This window comes from Manihot esculenta, chromosome 16 (genome assembly GCF_001659605.2).
Source record: "Manihot esculenta cultivar AM560-2 chromosome 16, M.esculenta_v8, whole genome shotgun sequence".
Classification (NCBI taxonomy): domain Eukaryota; kingdom Viridiplantae; phylum Streptophyta; class Magnoliopsida; order Malpighiales; family Euphorbiaceae; genus Manihot; species Manihot esculenta.
In genome coordinates, this window is record NC_035176.2 from 2898033 (window position 1) to 2920753 (window position 22721).

Consider the following 22721-nt stretch of genomic DNA (forward strand, 5'->3'; position numbering starts at 1 on the left):
CTCCTCCTTCTTCTTCTTCTCCTTCTTCTTCTTCTTCTTCTTCTTCTTCTTCTTCTTCTTTTTCGGAGGAGGAGGAGGAGGAGGAGGACGAAAGAAAAGACAGGGACTATTTCGTTGACAAAAAGAAACGATAAGGACGTTTTAATAGATCTGAGAAAAGATAGGGACTATTTGGTTGACAAAAAGAAACAATAATGACGTTTTAATAGATTTCTAAAAATATAGGGAGGGATGATTTCGTTGACAGAAAGAAACGATGAGGATGGACTATTTCGTTGACATGAAAAAACGATAAGAATGCTTTAATAGATATGAGAAAAGATAGGGACTATTTCATTGACGAAAAAAAACGATAAGGACGTTTTAATAGATATGAAAAAAGATAAAAATATTTTAATAGATTTTTGAAAATGTAAGGACTAACTTGTTAATAATTGTAATATACAAGGACTAAATAAATGGTTTTATTTGAGAGTAAAATTGGATTTTAAAAATTTTCTCTCTCCTCCTTTATCTAATTTTAACAAAAAATAGGACGGAAGGACTATTTCGTTGACGAAAATAAAACATAAGGACGTTTTAATAGGTTTCTAAAAATACAGGGACTGACTTGTTAATAATGGTAATACTTAGGAACTAAATTATAAATCACCCTAATTATTTTAGTATTTTAATCGTTAGAAAATATAGGATCTACTTTTTTAGAAAATATTTTTTTATAAAACAAGAAAAAGTTTATAAATAATTTTTTTTTTGAAAAAAATTATGATGAAATTATTAAAACTTGAATTTCCTAATTAGTTGTATTAAGATAATCATACAAAAATATCCTTTAATTTATAAATTATTCATGTCAAAGGTATTTTTTTATAATATAATGGAAATTTTCTAAAAAGTGAATTGGAGTCACGATCTTTTATAAAATAGTTTATAGAACAATCATTCAAACATTGATTATCAATAAAATAATTAAAAAGTATGCTAATAGCACAATAATTGCTCTCAGATAATGGGCAATTGGCTTGTCTGATGTGAGATTCTTGTCTAATCGGAGACTTAATTGAAATTTTAATCTTCTTCTCTCGGCTAAATTAGATGTAGTGCTAGCTTATCCATGCATTTTAAAAAGTATAGAAAAAGAAAAGAAAAAGTGGGTGAACCGTGATCTAGGTAGTGCTGTGAGATTCTTTTCACATATCCTAATTTTTTTTTTAATAAAAAGAAAGTATTATTAAAGAAAAACCATCACAGGCCTCAGAAGATACAAATTAGTTCCAAGATTTTCATCAAACAATACAAAATCTTAGGCCCATAAAAATAAAATCCATATAACAATAGAAATCCTAAAACTTGAAAAAACATTACTCGAATTCAAACTCGGACAAACACAATAGGGACGCCGCTCTCCTTCTGCAGTCACTTCGGCCATTTCTATCAAGGGAAGTTTATTGAGAAAGTTGAATTCCAAAAAATTAGTCTAAATTATTTGAATTTAAGAAGAGTATACCTTTTATGTATGTTTTACTATTATCAGAAGATAAAATTAATTAATAATTTTTTTAAAATTCGACTAATAAGGACTAGTAAAAAATTTTATAATTATAAATATCATGAAAATATATTGTATAATATCTTTTAACGGTAACTAAAAAATGAGTTTTCTATTGTTTCGAGCACTGATAATCCAGCTGATCGAATCTTCTCTCTTATGAGTGATAGATTGTCACAATCTATTAGAATTACTGCTATGTGGTTCTCTCATATAATGACAATATATAATACATTTTGAATAATTATTATGCCATCTCTAATATGTATCAATAAAAAAGTAAAATATATATTACTATATTTTAGAGTTTAAATGATATATTTTAGGAGCGGTTATGAGATTGTTGGCTTAATACTATTAAAACAATAATTTAATAATAATTTAAAATTATTATAAAAATATCTATTTTTTAGCTTGCACTTTATATTTATTAATATTATGCTTTTAATCCCATTTTTTTTTATCTATTATGAAATATTAAATATTTATAGCAGCGGTGCCGTAATGCTATTAAAATAATAATTTGGCAGTAATTTAAAATTATTAAAAATATTTATTTTTTAGCTACACTTTATGTTTATTAATATTATACTTTTAATCTCATATTTTTTTTATATATTATGAAAAATTAAATAAATTATTATCTTATTTTGAATTATGAAAAATTAAATAAATTATTATCTTATTTTCAATTATAAATATAAATACAATAATTTTTAAATTATTATTATTAATTTATACATAATTAAAATGTACAAAATAATAATTTACGGTCACCACATTACACTTATTTTTGTAATAGTGACATTAGATAAAAACATATAAATCATGGCAACTTTTAAAGTTATTATTAAAAAATTAAATTTTAAATATAGTAAGTATTTATAAAAATACATATTTAAATTTACCATTTTCTTAATTTAATTGAAATTTTCATTAAAAATAATATATAATATAATGAGTATATTCTTATAATATATATAATTAATGGTCAATAAAAATATATAATAAATTTCACATATAAATATATAATGGTAATTTTCATTTAATATATAAACGCGGGTTAAAATTTTTCAAAATAAAATTATATACATATAAAAGATTCTAGTAATTGAAATCTGAAACAATTTAAATAAAAGTTAACATCGAGTATAAAAATACAAAGAAGAAGTAAAAAAGAGCATTTAAAAATCTCTTTTTAAATAAAATAGTAAACTCTTTTGTAACTTTAATTATAGTTAACAGAAATTAATATTATTTATAATATAAAATAAATAATGAAATATATCAGTTCAAATTAATAATTATGGAACTTATAATTTAGAGTTTTTAAATCTCAAAATCTTATAAGGGTGATAGTTAGAATTTTTTTATTCAATTGATTTTAATGCTTATAATCCCAAAATCAATTAAGTATCATTTATTTTATTTTCTTAAAAAAATAAAAGAAACGATAGAGCAGCCACGTGAGTTGCGACCGTGTGGCGCTCGATAACAGAACAGAACGAATAGCATGCAAGATACTGCAGGCAAATTTTACATTTCAAATTACATTAAAGAAAGCGAGGCGAGCGCTTGGATTTTAAGCGCGGGCTCCATACAAAACACTCGAAGCTCAGGTTTCAATCCCTTAATCTCATTTCAATTAATGCAATAGTTATCATAACAATGTCGACGGCGAAAACAAGCCACAGGAAGCGAGCCGCCGAGTCAGTTCTCACCAAATCTGACTCCAAATTCCGAGTCGAGGACGAGTTCGATGTCGACCTGTCCAGGTCCCTCTCCGGATCAAATTCTTTCATGCATTTTCGTTTTCTCTGATTTTTTCCCCCTCCTTGTTCTGGTTTGAAAACAATGGTGAAATTGCAGTGATATTAAAGGGATAATGTCGGCGCTACATCAGATCAGAGAGAAGGCAGCAAAGGACGGTCAAAAGAAAAATGAGGAAACGATTTCTAGGTGAGAACTCTGTTTTGGTTTAATTGAATCCGAATCCGATTACTTGTTAGATTGATTGATTTCTATTGTGATAGATTTTTGGATTCTGAATAGAGACGTATTAAATTGTTTGATTACAAGACCTCCAAGTGAAGTTGCTGTGTGTATTTTGAATATTGTTCCATAACTAATTTTTTTTTTTTGGAGATCGAAGAATTTGAGTTTTGCTGTTTTTTTGTCAAGACCCTGTGTTATTAAAGTAATTCTCATGAAGTATTAGAAGTATTCGTTTGAATTTGAATTTTACTATTTTATTTCATTACGAAAATCGATTTTGCTAATTACGCAGATTGAAAAGGCATGAAAATTTTGAAGATAATTTTCTTTTGGTTCGCCATTATTGTACTTTGTTTCGGTGAATGATTTTCTTGTGGTGGTGGCAGTGTGGCGTCTGAGGTCAGGTCAATGATTGATGAGTTGAAATCCAAAGTTGAGAAGGACAGGTGAAATGGTACCAGTATATTCATCTTTAAAACCAGATTGGAGTGGGTGAATTCAACTTTAACCCCTAATTGCATTTCAATTCCAGGCAGTGTTTCGCAAGGGCACTTTCAAAGAGCTCTAAAGAGGTCTGTAGAGAACAAAGACGAACTATTGATGATAAGATTTAGCTCTATTTTTGGCTTTTATATTTGAGTTTGATATAATGATCCGAAATTTAAAGTGATTGTGCATCTACAGTGTGAGAACTGTTTGAAGAATGAGACCACAAAGTTTCAGGAGATTTACGAGAAATTTTGCAAGGAGAAAGCGGCTCATTTGCAGGCCCTAAAAGGCAGTTCATTTTAGCTTCAAGTTTTCAGTTAATTCCTAAATATATTATATACTACTGCTGCTTGTGAAAAATGTGAAAGTGATCCATTGCATCAGTCAGTCTTCACGATTTTAAAAAGAGAGCTAGAACAAACTCAGCTGACCCGTACAAGTAAACTGACTTGCTGATTTAAGCAGCTTACTACAAATAACTAAGTAAATTTACAGGTACAGGTTGTATTCTCCAAACTGCAGATATGCTCTGAGCCACATAACATCATTTACTAATTTGCTATATATGCAACTTCATGATATGGGTAGTAGGAGAGAGATGATAAATAGAATAACAATGTAACTTATTAGAGAACTGTGGGGATTAAGCCGTAAAATGTTCTTGAAAATGATCAAATCTCAACTCTATATGGTAGACTTCTAGGTTTGGTGGCACTACATTGAGCAATTTTAGTTTGAATTCATTTCCTTTAATACTACTGACAACTTAAGTAAACCTGTGGCATTATGCCGCTGTTATTATCTACTTTTTTTTTTTTTTTTTTTTTTCCTTCTTGTAGCTTTCTGTTTTAAATGATTATGATCAACAATTACAGTTCCAGAAAATTGCTTACGGTTGATTTTAGCTCGATTTGTTAATGTTGTTTGGCAGATACCATTTCCAAATTTGAAGAAGACAAGGAAAGGCTGTTCATGCGATACGAACAACTGAGTGAGCACTGTTTAACATTATTCTCTCTTTCTTGAGAGGAACATTATAATTACTGCACTCATTCTGCTATGCACCAATATCAGGAAAGAAAGAGAAAACTATGATATCTGAGCAAGAGAAAGCTTGTGCTGATAAAATTGCTAAATTAGAGGAGTCCTTGAAAAAGAAAAAGCAGGTTAGACTGATTATAGTCTATACTCTATTTGCTGATTGATTGGTGATCTGCAGTCTCTCAGGTCCACAACATTAATTATGCACGTTTTCTCATTTGAAACCCAGGATGACAAAACTTTCAGCATTTTGAGGAAAACACTAGGCTCCTTCCTGGAAAACGCCTCGGATGAGGACTTCCCTCCAGATGAATAAAACAGTAATTGCATTAACACGCTCTGGTGCATGCATTTAACGGTCAATACAGATAAAGGTAGCATCTACTCATGTTTCATGCCTTATCATCTGTTATTTTCATCCTATAGTTCAGTTGTTACTTCACTTCACACGTGAATTTAGGCGTACAATCTTTGAGGGAAAAAAAAAAAAAAAAAATTAGGCGTACAATTCCGGCACGAAATTGCTGGTGGACCTGATCTGGTCCACATTAGGCATTAATTTTTTTTTTCTCCTAGTTTTTAGTTCTAATTAGTTCTAGGAATATCCAACATTGAATTGGATGGTAGATAACCGAATTTTAGATGTATTCAGATTTAGAAAATGGCATATAATTGAATTGAATTCCATCACAATGAGTTCGAATGGTATATGTTTTGAATTTGAATGTGTTTATAATTAGAAAATAATATAAATTTTATGTTTGAATGGTTCCAAATTTTATATGTTGTGAAAGATATTTTACATAATAATGTTTACAAATTTTTAGATACTATATTTGTAAATAAATAGAATTTAAACATTTTATAAAAAAATTATTAAAAATTTTAAATTATTTAAAAAATTTGTATAAACTATCGATCTATAAAATATTTGAGGCTAAACAGATCCTAATATTATTCCAATTATAATAATAGTTTATGATGAGTTTGAATAAACTAAAACAAATTTAGGTAGGCGTAAAATAGATTTGAGTGTTGAAAATATTAATTAAATTTAACTTTAAAAGATGATTTTCATAGATATTTTACCTATATTATTAAAATGTTATTTTAGTGTTTGCAAAAACATGAGTAATGATATTTGAATAATTTCAACTTTTTCTACTTAAAATAAATGTTTAAAATTTATTAAAAAATAAAATTTATTTGTTCAAGGAATAAATAATTATATTTGTTTTTATTTTATAGAAATTTAAAATTTTGTATAATTTTATAAATTTAAATTGAAAACAATTTGAGTTTTTGAAAATGACGCCAAAACCAAGAGACGTATTCCACGCGGCTCGTCTTCCTTTTGTATTGATAAGAATTAATTATTACTTGCCCACTGGCTACTCTATGTACGGAAGACGGTTCCATTGTACAAATTATTGCAGACGTTCTTTATATTTATATTCGGACTCGGGTCAAATTAAGAAAAATATATTTCTATATAAAAAATTATATCTTTTAATTATTAATTATATATAAAAATGGATGTACTTTTTTTATGAACTGGAAAAATGGATGTATATATATATATATATATATATATACATAATTTCATTCATCTGTATACATAATAAATAGCTGAAAAAATCAATTTTTCATATAAAATCATGCTTTCCTTAGCTTGATATTTGCATTTCTGGTATTTATCATACAAGAACTTTTTTTTCTCCATATCTTTTAAATAGAAATCCAATTTCATTCGACTAATAAAGAAAGAACAAAACGAAAAAAGTAATACATTCACAGCATAAAATATTAAGAATTTTACTTCACTTGGAGCCTTTTTGATATTATAAATCTAAGCAAGAAAAACGTTTTTCAAATAAAAAATCATTTAAGTATGGAAAAAAGCAGTATAAATTTAAAAATTGTTTTATTAATTTATTATTTTTATGATTAAATGTCAAATTTAATTTTCAATTAATTTTTCATATTTTCTAATTAATGTATTAATTTTTTTTTTTTCAAAAGAAACTACAACTGCAATACCAAACTGACCCTTTAATAAACTCTCTACATATGAAGCTGAAGATAAAGTTTATATAAGATATATAACCAATATGCCATTTGAAAAATAGGTGATAGAACCATGACAAAGCCGAAGTTGAAATGCAAATTCTTAGAGACCATGGGTGAAGCAAAACGGCAGTGGATCGCACAGAATCTTATAATTTTCTGGGTTGTTGAAGCCAAAAATTTGAAATTAGCTGCAAACAACACTTAGATATAGGATAGATAGAACAAAAGCTTCAAAATCTGATGTTCTTTCGATTTCTAAACACAAAAGCCTCACAAGTGAGAGTGAAAAAAACTTAAACTATCGATGTTTGGTAGATCATAATGCAATATAATTAAATTTTCTATTAAATTTTTTGAAAAAGTTTCTCATTCCACCTGGAAGAGTTTTTTGAAGTGGAATTCGTGAGAAAATCTTAAATTGATTATGAATGAAAAAGCCTACCCCTCACGGCTTAAAGCGTAGAGATCACAATTGACTTGTGAAAAGTAGCAACCACTCTTAATCATAAGCACCTAACTTCTTTATTTATTTATTATCTGCAACTGAAATTGCATTATAAGATTATTTTGAACAACAAAATTAATATATCATAACAAGACACTCAATTACTCAAAAGTATAATGAAACTAAGAAGTTAGGACTATTTAAGAAATATGTCGAAAAGATATCTGCTGAAGTATGGAGGAAACCCTATGAATTGAAGGTACTGTGGAGCTGCTATTTCAAGAAAACAGAGAATATACCACTATAATGCTGTCATATATTAGCAAATAGTCCATTTCACATTCAATGACATGAATAACACGTTCAATAACTAAAGACCCAGAACTATTTCTAACTATCACAGCTATAATGACTGGTAGAAGAATTTTTCCACACTAACAATGTTAGTATAAATTATTATAATAATAATTATATAAAATATAATTTAATGACAATTATTAAATTATTATATAATAATAATAGTAATTTACATCTTATAAATTATTATATACAGCGATGTGGTTCTCATCTTTCATAATACTTTTTTTTTTTTTTTTGAAATAGGGATTGGGAGAGCCGAACTTAGACCTTTCAAAGCTACATGATGCACTTTTCACCAGGCTAAGCCTTGGAGTGCATAATACTTTTTTTTATCATGATAAGCTTTTCATGTACATTTTATCATAATTAATATGCCTATTTACATTAAAAAAAATTTAAATATTTTTTTTTTATGATTTAACCTTAAATTTATATATTTTATTATAACTGTATCCAACTTTAAAATTTGAATGTGAGAAGTTGGCTTCTTTATAGGCAAGGCCACGTGGCTTATTAATTATTTTTATTTGACTTCTATAACACATTTTTAATAAAAAAATCTAAATCTTTTTTATTATTTTTCAATTTAATTTAAATTTTTAAAAATCATTACAATTTAATTCAAAATCCATAAATTTATCATTCTTTACCGCTAAATTTCTATAACTTCATTATTTTTCTTTTCTCTTTTTCATCTAGTGCAAAAGACCATAGTTTCGATTTCTTTTTATTTACCACTAATTTGAATAAAAATTATAACAAGCTTTCCTTCCTTTCAAATACTGTTGAAGTAGTTATGGCTAGAAATTTCATTATATTCGCTGTAAAAAAAAAATTATTTCAAATATCATAAAAAATAAATATTAGTCTCACTATCTACAATTGGTCTTATAAATTTCAGTCTTTTTGATGCTTATAAGCCAATGTTTCAAGACATAAGCATATAAACTTAATTCAAAATAGATATGGTTAAAATCCAAAAAAATTTAAGAGTTCCAAAATCATAAAATAGAAAGAAATCTTATCATGCTCCTTCGCACAAGAAATAAAAAAATAATTATTATGTTCCACGAATTTAGCGATAAAAAAATAAATTTTGGAAATTATAAGTTAAATTATATCATCTTATAAAAAATTTGAATTAAATTACAAAATAAATTTAATAAAAAATAATAAAATACACCTCATGGCCACACCAATGCCCCATCAATAAGACATATATCTCCCAAATTTAAACATCAAAATCGGATACCCATCACTTAATTCCGAACCCTACCTGAATTCGAGAGGGTAAAATTTTTTAAACCCGAACCCGCCCAATTACCCGAACCCGATTAACTATATTAACAAACTAACCCTAATCTCTTATTCCATTTTCCATTTTACTGATTCCATTTTTCATTTTACCTCTCTCTCTCCGTCGGCGCCTCTCTCCCCTGCTTCCCTTCTCTCTCTCCCCACTTCACTGACTGCCGGCACCCCAATCGGCATTGGCACCGGCGACGTCTCCTTTCTCTCCTCAGCGACGTCTCCTTTCTCTCCAGTCAGCGATATCTCCTCTCTCCGGTCGGTGACATCTCCCACAGTCCCACTTTCCACGGGTCCCTCTCTCTCCACTTCACTGAATGCCGGCACCCCAATCGGCATCGGCACCGGCAACGTCTCCTTTCTTTCCCCGGCGACATCTCCTTTCTCTCCAGTTAGCGATATCTCCTCTCTCCGGTCGGTGACATCTCCCACAGTCCCACTTTCCATGGGTAACCACATCTCCCACACATCTGACATCTCCCACAGTATTCTCAAAAAGAAAAAGAAAAGAAAAAAAGAGCGTCTCTTCTTTGCTTCCTTTCCTCCGGTAACCACATGAACATTGAAAATAATAATAATAAGCATTCATTTTTTTTTATATATTCTGGTTGTTTTTCTTTTTCTTTCTTTCTTTTTTTTTTTCTTAATTTTTAGTATGAATTGCTATATTTTTCATTACTTTGGATTTTCAAATTTCTCTTGAATGGCGGTTGTGAGTTTTGGATATTGCTTTTTGTTTCATTCTTTTTTAATATGTATAATGATGGTTGTGGAATTAAATTCATGTGGTGCATAAAAAAAGGAAAATAAGTATCTAGATCTTTAAATCTTTTATCATTGAATTAAATTAAAAAAAATCGGGTTCAATCGGTTTCGGGTAATATGCAGGTATTATTAAACGAATTTGAAACGGATACGGATAATAAAATTAAAATACTAAACGAATTTGGGACGAATTTGAAAATTTTATATATAATCGGATTCGGATTTGGATACCCTCAATTTCACGGGTATCCTACCCATTTACATCCCTAATCGTACCATTTCAAACTAACATTTTTGTGCAATCCTTGGTTATATCTAGACAAACAAATACGACCATAAGGCCATATTTTTCTAGAATAATTTTCACCAGAACCAAGTGTATACTTTTTAATTAAAATTATGATAAATTCTAGAAAAATAAATTGATAATAGTTTTCTATTTAGTTGGGTATTTGTGCAGTATGAAAGAGTTTTCCAACACTTAAAAATTAAATACTCCAAATACACCCAATAATTTCCTCTAATTTTTAGCAGTAATGGCATAAACCTCTTATCGTATGAAAATTCAGTGAAAGTGCTTAATGTTTTTAAGTAGAGAGGAACAGAAGAATATCATTGCAGTGGCAGGACAGTGTCATTTGTGAGAAAATCTGTAAAAGGCCTAAATATGTTCTATTGCTCAAAATTAACCAAAGGCAGAGTATTACATAGCTTCCATTCTAACAAATATGGAATTGATAAGAAACAGATGACAGCCCCATTCCTAAGGAGTTCAAAAATGGCTCACCCAGTAGTATCCTCACTTTTATCGATTAGTCCATTAGTTCATGCACATCCAAAGAAGTTACCTCAGATGGATTATGTTCTGGCCAGGGACTTTATCATCTACAAAAACAATTTACTTTGCATTTATGACAAAAGATATTTGCATTTATGACAAAAGATATTTCCATTTGCAGCGTTAAGGATGAGAACCCAGTGAAGCCCGGTCACTGAACAGGGTTCGGTGATGGAGGAGGGTAACCTTGGATTACAGACCATGGTGGCCTCCTGTTGTGAACCTGCAGAAAATCATTAGTAATTTCAATTATCGTCTAGTAGACATACAACTCAGTATGCATTATAAAGAACTGCCACATGATAGAAGACAGAGGACATAGTGATTACTCAATCTTTGTTAATAACAATTCCAACAACTTTACAAAATTCTAAATATTATGGTACAAGCATGCATCGAAATAGTTTTGTAATAGAATATAACTACAATTCTTGACAAACATTTATATCATTATCATCCTGAGTGATATATGACAGCAAATGTAAATTCCAGATGATAAAGAAATGGTAACATGATGATTTTTTGGATTTTTTGGCTCGTAAGTTGCTTCAACTTTCATGATTCTAATATTACAGTTCAACCTCAAAATGATGATAGTGCCTTGGTGCAGTTAATATAGCATCTCAAAATTTTGTTGTTACTTTCAGCACCTTCTATTAAACACTTGAATTGTCATGCGAATCATCATTAATACAATGTGAAGAAAGACGCACAAAAAGGTGCAATATATAATGTGAAATTATTACTTACACCAATTTCTGTTATGAAATGACAGGAGGAACATCGAACGGATGAGGCTCCATATGGATACATCAGCAAAACTGCACATCCACCACAATTAACTTGCCCAATCTCATGTGCTGAAATGAAGGATCATATTAAATTCTATTATGATACCAGGTCCATAATCTATTACCAGATGTCGTGTTCTGTGGAGTCAAATGCAATCCTTCACCAAATCCAATACACGCACATGTTATAAGGATATAGTGTTTGATTAATTTAGCTCCTATTATTAGTCGAGGCTCACTCCTAATATGTTCTTATCTGATAAGAGGGGATATTGGTTGATAATGTGAATCGTGAAGTGAATCAAATAAACATCATATCTCCAGCCCTGCTGAGTAAACCTGATATAGATGAGAGAAAGAGAAAGCAAGAGAGAGGTATATGTATCTGATGCAAGGATCTATATATGCAATTCAAACATCAGCATGACTTCAGTGAGGACTTGGGACTTCCCATCTAATAAGAAGCTCAACTGCAATTACACATGCAATTAAGTATTCATTTAGCTAAAGGCAGAAAACGAGGTACCTTCTAATACAAAGTTGACCATTTGACAACTTGAACACTGAACATTTCTAGCTCCTTTTGGATACGAAAGCAAACTACGACAAGAACCACAAACCATTTGAGCCATTTCTGCATCACCAATTAAACCTGATTAGTTTCGGTTCTCTGCGAGTGGAAACTCCACATTGAGATTATAAAGTTTGCATAAAATAAATAAAGAAATAGAATTTTTTTCCCCTCCAGACTAGTTCCCATGATGCCTAAATTTCTCAAGCGACAAGAGCGATTTTCTACAATCTTTCTTTCTCTTCTCCTCATTTTTTCCCTCATAGAGAAACAACCAAAACAAGAAATAAAATTTAGCCCTAAATTCCGCCATTACCCTTTACTACGCTTCAACCAAACACAATAAAAAGTTTTTCAAACACAGTGAAAGATGACAAAACGCTATCAAACACATAGGATCCATAGTTTCTCCTTACATCAGCACACACAACCATAAAGACAAAAATAAAGAAACAAAGGATTGATCCAGCCAGTAAAGACATACCCAAAAAGGGAAAAAATTGATAATAGAGAAGCATACCAGTAAATAATGCTATTCAACCTAAAAGCATATTCCTGCCAAACTCCATTAGGCAAAGTGATGGTGACAATAAATGGCTAAACAATTTAGGCAATCCAATAGAAGCCTATTAGTTCATTTAAACTATGAAATAATTGAAGTTAGTTTCATTGGTTAACAGTTGGTGGTCCAAAAAATAGAAAATAATAATAACAAAAAAAGTATTTAGTAACATCAATTATCAATTACTCAGCAGCCAACAATTCTACAATATAAATACATTCAGGTATTCAAACAAATGGGACCTTGTTGAACCATGCAAGTCTAGATCTTCATTTTACATCAAAATTCCTGAGGAAACTGCAAATAGAAACAATTTGGAGACTGAACAATATGTTTCAAAACACTTCCACCACAGTTACAGTACTTGTTGTCAAGTGATGAAATAGTAAACAGCTGTTTTAGGATATACTTCTGAGAATGAGATTTATCCATATAAGACCAGAAAACAAGTTAATTCAACAATTATAAGGACAATAGGATATTTAAACCCCCCAAAAATTAGATGAGATGGTAATTTTACTTCGTGAAATTAAAAGAAGGGGAAAAATAAACTCTTAAATGCCAATGAAACAAAATAAAAGCAAAGTGGAAAATATGATCCGGTATCCATGCATTTCTAAAGAAAAAATAAATTTTCGCTGATCTGGAATGTTAACACCACATATTTTTGCAAAATTGAAAAATGTATCTGCATTAGTGGATAGATTATGCATTATGAAAAAGGTAAAGTAAAATAGGAATGAATTCTTCTGAACAACTTTACTTTAATTAAGATCCAAACCTTCAACCCTTGCAACTGCCAAACCTTCAAAACACCATTTTCACGTCTACTGCTTTCCTAGCACAACTACAAGGACTAACCATTAGTTATCAATTCTAAATGCCATCATCAGTTAACAAAATAAAGAATTATCCCCTTGAAAGCTAAATGATGTTGGATTTAAAAAATGAAGGAAAAAAAATAAACTTTAGAAACTAGAAGGCAACAAATAAATTACAACATGGATGAGAGAGAAACAGCAGTTTTGGGCTATCAAGCACAGATGGGGATCTTTTGAATTCTTTAATCAATGAGGAAGTTGGCCATTAAATTTGGAAGGAAAATGAACTTAACCAAAAAGTTAACCTATAGGTGGCAGAACCTCTATACTTGCGATTAGAAAAGGGGAAAAATTGAGCAAGTGCAAATATCTAGAACTCCCAAAATATTTAGCAAAGCAAACATACAGGACAACAACTAACTAAAGCATCTCTTTACCTCTTAGAGCCTGTTTCATTGAGGTTAAGGGTTAGAGAAGGGCATAATTTTAAATGATGTTGAAAATATCAGTTTGGAAAATGCAATTATATTATTTTGTTGTTCTTATAACTAAAATATGGGTAAAATAATTTTAAATAAATTTTTAATATTTTCTAATTAATGAAGTACTTTTCTCAACTTTAATAGTCTCAAACAAGACTTATACCAAACAAAGGTTAATATTCAAGAAAATCAAGTATTTCAAATTAACACGCCCCCCAACACCCCCCCCCCCCCCCCCGACCCCAAAAAAAAAAAAAAAAAAAAAAAAAAAAAAAGAAAAAAACCCACACACAAAAAAATAATAATAATTTTAAGTTGAAAATTCAGACTCTACCAAGCCACTGTACGAGCTTTTGAACGAATGCAAATTAATGTTATTAAGAGAACTAGAATCACACACAAAATAATAATAACAATAATAATTTAAGCTGAAAATCCAAACTCTACCAAGCCACTGTACGAGCTCTTGAACAACTGCCAATTGATTTGTCATTAAGAGAACTAGAATTTGAATAGACCTCAATTAAACCTGATTAGTTTCGGTTCTCTGCAAGTGCAAACTCCACATTGAGATTAGAACGTTTGCTTCCAACGTTTGCATACAATAAATAAGAAATAGAATTTTTTTTCCCCTCCAAACTAGTTCCAATGATTCCTAAATTTCTCGAGCGACAAGAGCTCTACAATCTTTCTTCTCCTTTCTTCATTTTTTCCCCACAGATAAACAACCAAAACAAGAAATAAAATTTACCCCTAAATTCTGCCATTAACCTTTACTACCCTTGAAACCTAATACAAGAAAAAGGGCTTTTCAAACACAGTGAGAGATGACAAAACGCTATCAAACACACAGGATCCATAGTTTCTCCTCACATCAGCACACACAATCATAGATTAAAACAAAGAAACAAAAGATTAATCCAACCAGTAAAGACATACCCGAAAAGGGAAAATTTTGATAATAGAGAAGAATCTTCTCTGTGCTGGGTGATTGAGAGCTCCCACGGAGCTTCAATGGAGAATTTGGTGGCAGATAAAAGAGAAAGAGAGAGATGGGGAGAAGGATGTATTGGACGGCTTAGGAAGTGAATAGTGGAAAGTGTCTTCCGTTGCGAGGTTCTCTTCGCAGAAGCACAATGGAATTGTGCATCGGCTTTAGTGACGTGGACCCATCCACTTTGCCATCAGCGCGTGCTTTCACTCTCAAGTTTACTGTTTCACAAAAATTAAAAAAAAAAAAATTACTCTATTTAAAATAAAATTTTGTTTCAACTAACATCTATAGGCCGTATTTGCTCGGAGATGATGAATTTGAAATTTTAAAAATTATTTTTAGGATAATTTACGATTTAGTCCCTGGATATTACCATTATTAATAAGTCAGTCCCTGTATTTTTAGAAACCTATTAAAACGTCCTTATGTTTTATTTGAAGAAGAAAAAGAAGAAGAAGAAGAAGAAGAGAATGAGAAGAAGAGAATGAGAAGAAGGAGAAGAAGGAGAAGAAGCAGAAGAAGAAGGAGGAGAAGAAGGAGAAGAAGAAGAAGCAGAAGAAGAAGAATTGATGAAGAAGAAAAGGAAGGAGGAGGAGAAGGAGAAAAATAATGGGGGGTAATATAGTCTTTTACTATATTTTTAACGGGAAAAATAGATAGAAAGACTATTTCGTTGACGGAGAGAAAATATAAGGACGTTTTAATAGATTTTTAAAAATACAGGGACTGACTTGTTAATAATGGTAATATCCAGGGACTAAATCATAAATTACCCTAATTATAAATTTACTATTAATACAATCCTACTAATCAAAATGAATTAATCAATTTATTACATAATAGCGTAAATTTATGGCCATAAGAGAAATAATTGAAAAAGTCCCCATATCAACATGAAATAATTCAAAAGCCTTTAAATATTTTATTTGACTGACAGAAAAAGGTAGTTTCCTTTGTATTGCTAGATGACAAATGTCACGAGCTATAGAACTTCTTTTATTGGAATGGAAAAACAAATGGAAAGTAAGGCAGGAGAGGGATGTCCAAGACTAAAACTCAGATATCAAAATGTGTGGAGAATGCTGCAAGTGCTGTGGATGTGCTGTTGGAGTTGTTCAGGACATACAAACCTCCTTTGACCTCAACTGTGATTATCTTAAGAAAGTGAGTGATTACCTTAAAAAAGTGAAGAAATAATTTGTTGATGAGTAATCAATCCTATTAGTATTATGAGACACAGTTAGTAGATTTGGTTGCTAAATTAAGGCCACAAGAAGTTATTGAAGTGAGAAAAGTGTTAGAAACATTATTTAAAGAGGTATCTCTCACTGTTCCTCACAAACAGGAGAATTGAAGTTGAAAGTGACTTTGTGATCTAAGAAAGCACAGTTGTGTTGCATTTTTCCTAGGCTGGATACATCTGATCTGTTTGTGCAGGAGTTGGCAATGTGCATCTATGATTTGATCTTGTTTTTGGATAGAAGCGCCATGGCCTCAAGGAATAATAGCACCAAAGCAGGATTCTCATTCCGTGTAGATAATAAAGATTTGAGGGGCATGAAGATAATAGTTTTGTTAATTTGTAGGTTGAGTAGATTGGATGGCCACTGATATTTTGAAAGAAAAAAAACAGGTTCTCTTCTACCATACTGAAAAAAAATACTGAGAAAAAAAAAATAAAATTCTCGTATTATTCAAAGGAGCAAAATAGCTCATTGTATATAGCTTTTCTCACAAGATACAGGTGACAAAGAAAAAGCGGAAAAGAATAAATTAATTAAAAAACAATTGATTATCATGTAACTCATCTCAGCCGTATATTTTTATTTGTAACACGTAGTATAAATATTTTATTAATTATCATGTAATTTAAAATCAACCACTAAATCACTTTAATTATATTATTTTACATGATTTTTAACAATTTTAAAATTTTATTTTTATCACCATTTTATTTTTATCATTATATAATTTAAAACAAATCACTAACTCAAGATTTATAAGGTAATATAAGATAACTAATTTTTTATTTTTAAATAAATTTTTTATTTATGTTGACAGATATTAACTTAATATAATACTTATTTATTTTAATCATTATAAAGTTTAAAATAAATTATCAATCAATCATAATTTATAGGGTAATATAAAATAATAATTTTTTTATTTTTTAATAAATTTTTTATTTATGTATATATTAATAAAAATGTCACTATTTAATTTTTATTTTTCTAAATATCTACTGTTCAGATGAATTAGTGAATATTATATTTTTTTATATTTTTAAAGCGTTTGAATTACTTAAAAAATAAGTTAAAAAAAGTATTTTCTTAATAAAAAAATTAAATAAACGGATTTAACAAATGTAATATAAGTTGGTAATCTATCCATCCAATAATTCAATGATCCAAAAAAACATATGTTTTAAAAATTTTAAAACCTCCCAAATTTCCTTAAATCTTTTCGCCCAACAAAACAAAACTTTTCCTCTATACAACTTTTGCTCTATAAAACTTTCTCACTTAGTGTAAAGTGGTAGAGTCATATTATGTGTTCTCTCATAATACATATTGTTTCATGAAATTTTTTTTTATATATTTAATTTTTTACTTTTCTTTTTACAAATTAATGAATGAAAAATATTTTTTAAAATAAAGAAAAAATAATTTATTTTCTATACTTATAATTTTATTAATACTTTTGTAAATAAATCTATTAATACATTTTATTTTTAAATTAAAATTTAATAATAAAAAATAATTTTTTTTAATAATTTTTTTTTTCAAAACATAACAAATATTTTCAGTAGATATATGTGAGAATATTTAATAATATCCATTCATGATGCCTCCCTCCTTACCCTCTTTCTCTTTTAGCTATTCCTCTCAATTTTCTTCTTTATATAGATAAATATTTATTTTAATATTATTACTTTGGATTATGATACTTTCAAATATAAATATGGGCGTCACTTCAATATTTATTAAATTTACTTCAATATTCATAATAGACTAATGAGGTTGTTTGTACATGAGCCATTTATTAATTGGCTTTGCATGCAAATGTGCAAAGTGGTATGTAGCAAAAAAAAAAGAGTTGCCTGATAAAGACTCAAGTTGACAAGTTCTCCGTGGCATGTTTATTTGTGCTATACATGCTACCACTTGGATGACATCTTCTAAAATTTTAAGATAATAAAAATGGTTAAGTATGTGCTTTTTTTTTTTATAATTTTTCCAATCATATTTAATATATTTTTATTTATTTTTATTCATAGTATTAATAGATAATATAAATATATATATATATATATATATATATATGTGCATGTGTTAACTTTTTTGCATCATGCTAATTTTTTGGGGAAAATCATTTTAAAATATTCTTGGGTTATTATTTGAAAGCTCTAGTTTGTATATCATCCCCGTTTCTTTCTTCTTCTTTTTATGTATTTTTATTTATTTCTATTCATAGTATTAGTAGCAGGCTAATATTTTGGGGAAGACAATTTTAAAATATTCTTGGGTTATTATTTGGAAGCTCTATTTTGTGTATCATCCATGTTTCTTTTTTTTTTTCTTTTTATATATTTTTATTTATTTCTGTTCATAGTATTAGCCGATAATATATATATACCTTTTTGCATCATGCTAATATGTTGGGAAGACCATTCTAAAATATTCTTGGGTTATTATCTGGAAGTTCTAGTTTGTATATCATCCATGTTTCTTCATTCTTTAGTAGATATATTATATATATATATATATATATATATATATGCCCATGTGTTAAGTTTTTTGCATCATGCTAACATTTTAGGGAAGACCATTTTAAAATATTCTTGGGTTATTATTTGGAAGCTCTAATTTGTATATCATCTTTTCTATTGATAGTTAATTGTTAGACATCTTTATTTTTATCTTTATTTTGTAGACTTGATATATATTTGAACTCTTTAATTTTAATAAATAATCTCGATGACATTTTAAATTTAAAAAATTTCTAAATTATTTGCAAGTAAAATTAAGATAACTTCATAATTTAATTAAATTAATTTTAATTCAAATAAAATTTAATTGTGTATTATTATTAGAAAAAAATACAAAAATATAATAGATGATTTCATTTATTTTTCACTTCGGGTGTGTGGTTTACTTTAAAGTCTGTAATTCAATTTTATATCGGGTTTACTTTAAAGTCTGTAATTTAATTTTATATCAGAGTAATACTTGTGGTATAAATTACATATTAAGTGTTTACATATAATCTTTATTTGAAATATTATTTTGATATAAAATTAAATAATATATTTAAAATAAACAACATATTTTGAAATGAAAAATCGATAAAATTATAAATTATTTTTTTATAATTTTATTATTATTATAATTATAATTAAAAAATAGTTTGAGTCATATATATATATATTTATCATCTAAGTTACTCTAATTAAGATTGCAAAGTTATTTAAATTATACCTTTTAATAGTGTAGGTGTGTTACACAATATTTTTAAATTTAGAGGTAAAAGTATACCGTTGATATTTTTTATGTGATCCGTTAAAATAGTGTGTGAAATCATGCATCTTAAAACCATAATTAATATAATGCAAATATGCTCTTAAATTTTCCTCCATTTATTAATAGTTGATATATATATATATATTTTAAAGTTATGTTTGACTCTACTTAAAAATATATTGTGGTATTTATATACCTCAGTACAAATAACAATTTTCTCAATGATCTTTTAAATTTTCCTCCATTTATTAATAGTTGATATATATATATATATTTTAAAGTTATGTTTGACTCTACTTAAAAATATATTGTGGTATTTATATACCTCAGTACAAATAACAATTTTCTCAATGAAACTGAAGTGTGAGAGGTGGCTAAACCCTATAAAACTTGGTGATCTTCGTCCATTGTAATGCAATTATTCTATATCAACATAGAATGGCAAGAAAAATTCATTAGGTGTTGAAGTGTACCATTTATGGTACTGTATGGTACACTAAACTAATAATATTATGATAAATAATTAAAATATTAAAATTACCACTAAACTTATATTATTACAGACTAATCATGCTTACATGTAATATTAGAATCAAATTTAAAATTTTTTAATTATATATTGTTATATTATTGACTTAATATACTATCTTTAAAATGATATATCTAGAGGAGTTAATAATATATAAAATAGCAAGTAAATACATAATTGATATATACATGGCAACTAAGTGAAAAATCACGATTATTGAAATATAATGTAACTTATTGTAGATTTGTATAACATGCGGTGAGAACTTAATCATTTGGTAACTCGATCTAGGACTTCAACAATTGAGTCTTAAAATGTCTAAGTTAATCTTACTTCCCCACATTGTAACATCCCGGTTCTCCATTTAGGATTTCAACAATTGAGGCTTGAAATGTCATGTTAATCTTACTTCCCCATGTTAGAACATCCAAATTCTGGATCTAGTACTTTAACAATTGAGTTTTGAAATGTAAGTCCCACGTTGTAATAATCCCTTAAAACTAGTAACAGCTCGCTGCAAACCTCTATATAAATGCATGTAAACCAACCTCAGGTAAATAATAGCATAATGTGATAAGGAGATTCTCACTTTTTCTCCAAGTTTCTTTCTTCTTAAAACAATATGTTGAATGATTTATAATGATAAGTTAATATCTAAAGATAAAATAAGATTTAACTTTTAAATTAAGATTCAAATAATTTATATTATATATATATATATTTATATACTTCAATGAATAAATAATAAGACTATAAATTTCACATTATATCTCTGACTTTTAAGTGGTGGTAGTGGTGGTATTTTGATTGCGTTTGTAAAATTATTATCTTAATGTTTTTAGAATAATAATTTGATAAAAATTTAAAAGTGTTAAAAAGCAAATTTAACTTTTATCATATATAATAATATATTTTAATAAAAAAATTTATTTTATATTTAGTAAATTTATAATTTTAAATATACTTTTTTATATGTGGTATCAAAAAGTAAATAAACTATTGGTTGATTTTAAACTATTATTATTAACATATAATTACACTTAAAGTATTTAAAACAACAACTCATCCTGCTACTTTAAATCTAATTTTATAGTAGTGTATCCCCTGAACAATCAACAAATTGTTATCCATCGTGTGAATCCAAAATTTAGTGTTACTCAGCGGGCAGACTTGTTGCTTTGAATTGGAGAAACAAAACTTTGAGATTGGTGAGAGAGTTACCATTTGCTATGATTAACTTGAAATTCGTGAGAGGAATTTTGTAATTTATTTATGGTATCTTCATTGTTAGAGGAATATATAAACTTATAATATGTTTAATTATTCACATTCTGTAGTTCAAATATTATTCTTCATTCAATTCGCCCCAGAACTTGGTGGTACCAAATTCAGAGACATGTAAAGTTAAACTAGTAAAGGTTATTAAACTTAAAAGTCTTTCAGATATAAAATTCATTAGATAGAAAGTGTCAGCAAATCTATAGCCAAAACCTCTCTAAGTAATAAATCAGATAGTTTTTGACACAGTATCAGAATCGAAATCAAATTTTTTATTATTTTATTTTAATTTTAATTTTAATTTATTATTAAGAATTAATCTGAAACTATTTTAAAATTAAATTGAAATTATATTAAAATAAAATTTAATAAAAATAAAATTTACATATTTTATATATAAATTTGTATATAATACGAAAACATACATATACAATAATATTTAATATGTTATTATTATGCCACTCTCTATTAAAAAATAATTATAGAGTTATATTAAAAGCTCAATTTCATATATTTCGAATATTTTTTTATTTTTTAATTTAATCCAAAAATCAATAAGTTTAATTTCTTATTCATTTAAAACTAAATTAAAGTTTAATTGAAACTATTAAACTAATTTAAATAAAAAGTAATTAATATAAAGTGACAAATTTAAATTTTATATTTGTATAAATTAATATATTTAATATATTTTATTTTATTTTCAAATTATATTTTTATATTTAATAATACTATTAATTACTATGTCTATAATAAATGTAATCTATATTATTTTTATTATTATAATTTTTATATAATTTTTAAATTTTTTTCATTATTTTTAGTACGTATTTTTTTAAATTTTTTAATAACTTTTTAATATAATATATTAATTTTTAATTTAAAAAATCTAAAACTAAAAACTAATTATATCTTTAAAATAATTAATAAAAAATTAATACATATCTATTTTACTAAATGTGAAAAATTATATATTTAAATTTATAATATATTTTTTAATTATGTTTTTATTATTAGTATATATATATATAATTAGAAGTTATGAGTAATTGAAAAGTGGCACAATTAATCTTAAATATTTATGATATATGTTGTAAATATATTTATAATTTTTTTACATATTTTTAATTTTATTTTTATATTAAATAATAATTAATGTATATATAATAAATACAATTTATTATTATTTTTAATTACTATTAATATTTGATCTTTTAATTTTTTTATTATTTTTTAATATAATAAATATAATTTATTATTTTTTAATCATTAATACTTTTAATTTCGTACTACTTTATAATATAATAAATATA

General features: G+C 27.4%; 2 protein-coding genes across 2 annotated transcripts; one reads left to right on the forward strand and one right to left on the reverse strand.

Annotated features, from left to right (window-relative positions):
* The first annotated feature begins 3097 nt into the window (after positions 1-3097).
* On the forward strand, positions 3098-5550 carry LOC110603381. Its single transcript, XM_021741095.2, has 8 exons — positions 3098-3324; positions 3419-3508; positions 3931-3990; positions 4077-4116; positions 4229-4322; positions 4965-5024; positions 5108-5199; positions 5304-5550. The coding sequence occupies exons 1-8, from the start codon at positions 3218-3220 to the stop codon at positions 5388-5390; spliced, it is 630 nt and encodes a 209-aa protein (XP_021596787.1). The 5' UTR covers positions 3098-3217; the 3' UTR covers positions 5391-5550.
* A 5109-nt stretch (positions 5551-10659) lies between these two features.
* Positions 10660-15247, reverse strand: LOC110604255 (protein LOL2). The gene is made up of 4 exons (XM_021742407.2): positions 15027-15247; positions 12178-12285; positions 11611-11720; positions 10660-11083 (listed from the first exon to the last, which is right to left on the reverse strand). Exons 2-4 carry the CDS (start codon positions 12281-12283, stop codon positions 11012-11014), a joined length of 288 nt encoding a protein of 95 aa, XP_021598099.1. The 5' UTR covers positions 12284-12285; positions 15027-15247; the 3' UTR covers positions 10660-11011.
* Between the last annotated feature and the right edge of the window lie 7474 nt (positions 15248-22721).

What these genes read in the sequence shown, in the direction of transcription:
- LOC110603381 (XM_021741095.2), top strand. Translation starts at nt 3,218, where the DNA reads ATGTCGACGGCGAAAACAAGCCACAGGAAGCGAGCCGCCGAGTCAGTT. An exon ending in AATGAGGAAACGATTTCTAG is followed by an intron (nt 3,509 to 3,930) that starts GTGAGAACTCTG and finishes TGGTGGTGGCAG; the next exon opens with TGTGGCGTCTGAGGTCAGGT. An exon ending in CATGCGATACGAACAACTGA is followed by an intron (nt 5,025 to 5,107) that starts GTGAGCACTGTT and finishes CACCAATATCAG; the next exon opens with GAAAGAAAGAGAAAACTATG.
- LOC110604255 (XM_021742407.2), bottom strand. Translation starts at nt 12,283, where the DNA reads ATGGCTCAAATGGTTTGTGGTTCTTGTCGTAGTTTGCTTTCGTATCCA. An exon ending in GGTCAACTTTGTATTAGAAG is followed by an intron (nt 11,721 to 12,177) that starts GTACCTCGTTTT and finishes CCTTCATTTCAG; the next exon opens with CACATGAGATTGGGCAAGTT. An exon ending in ATTTCATAACAGAAATTGGT is followed by an intron (nt 11,084 to 11,610) that starts GTAAGTAATAAT and finishes GATTTTCTGCAG; the next exon opens with GTTCACAACAGGAGGCCACC.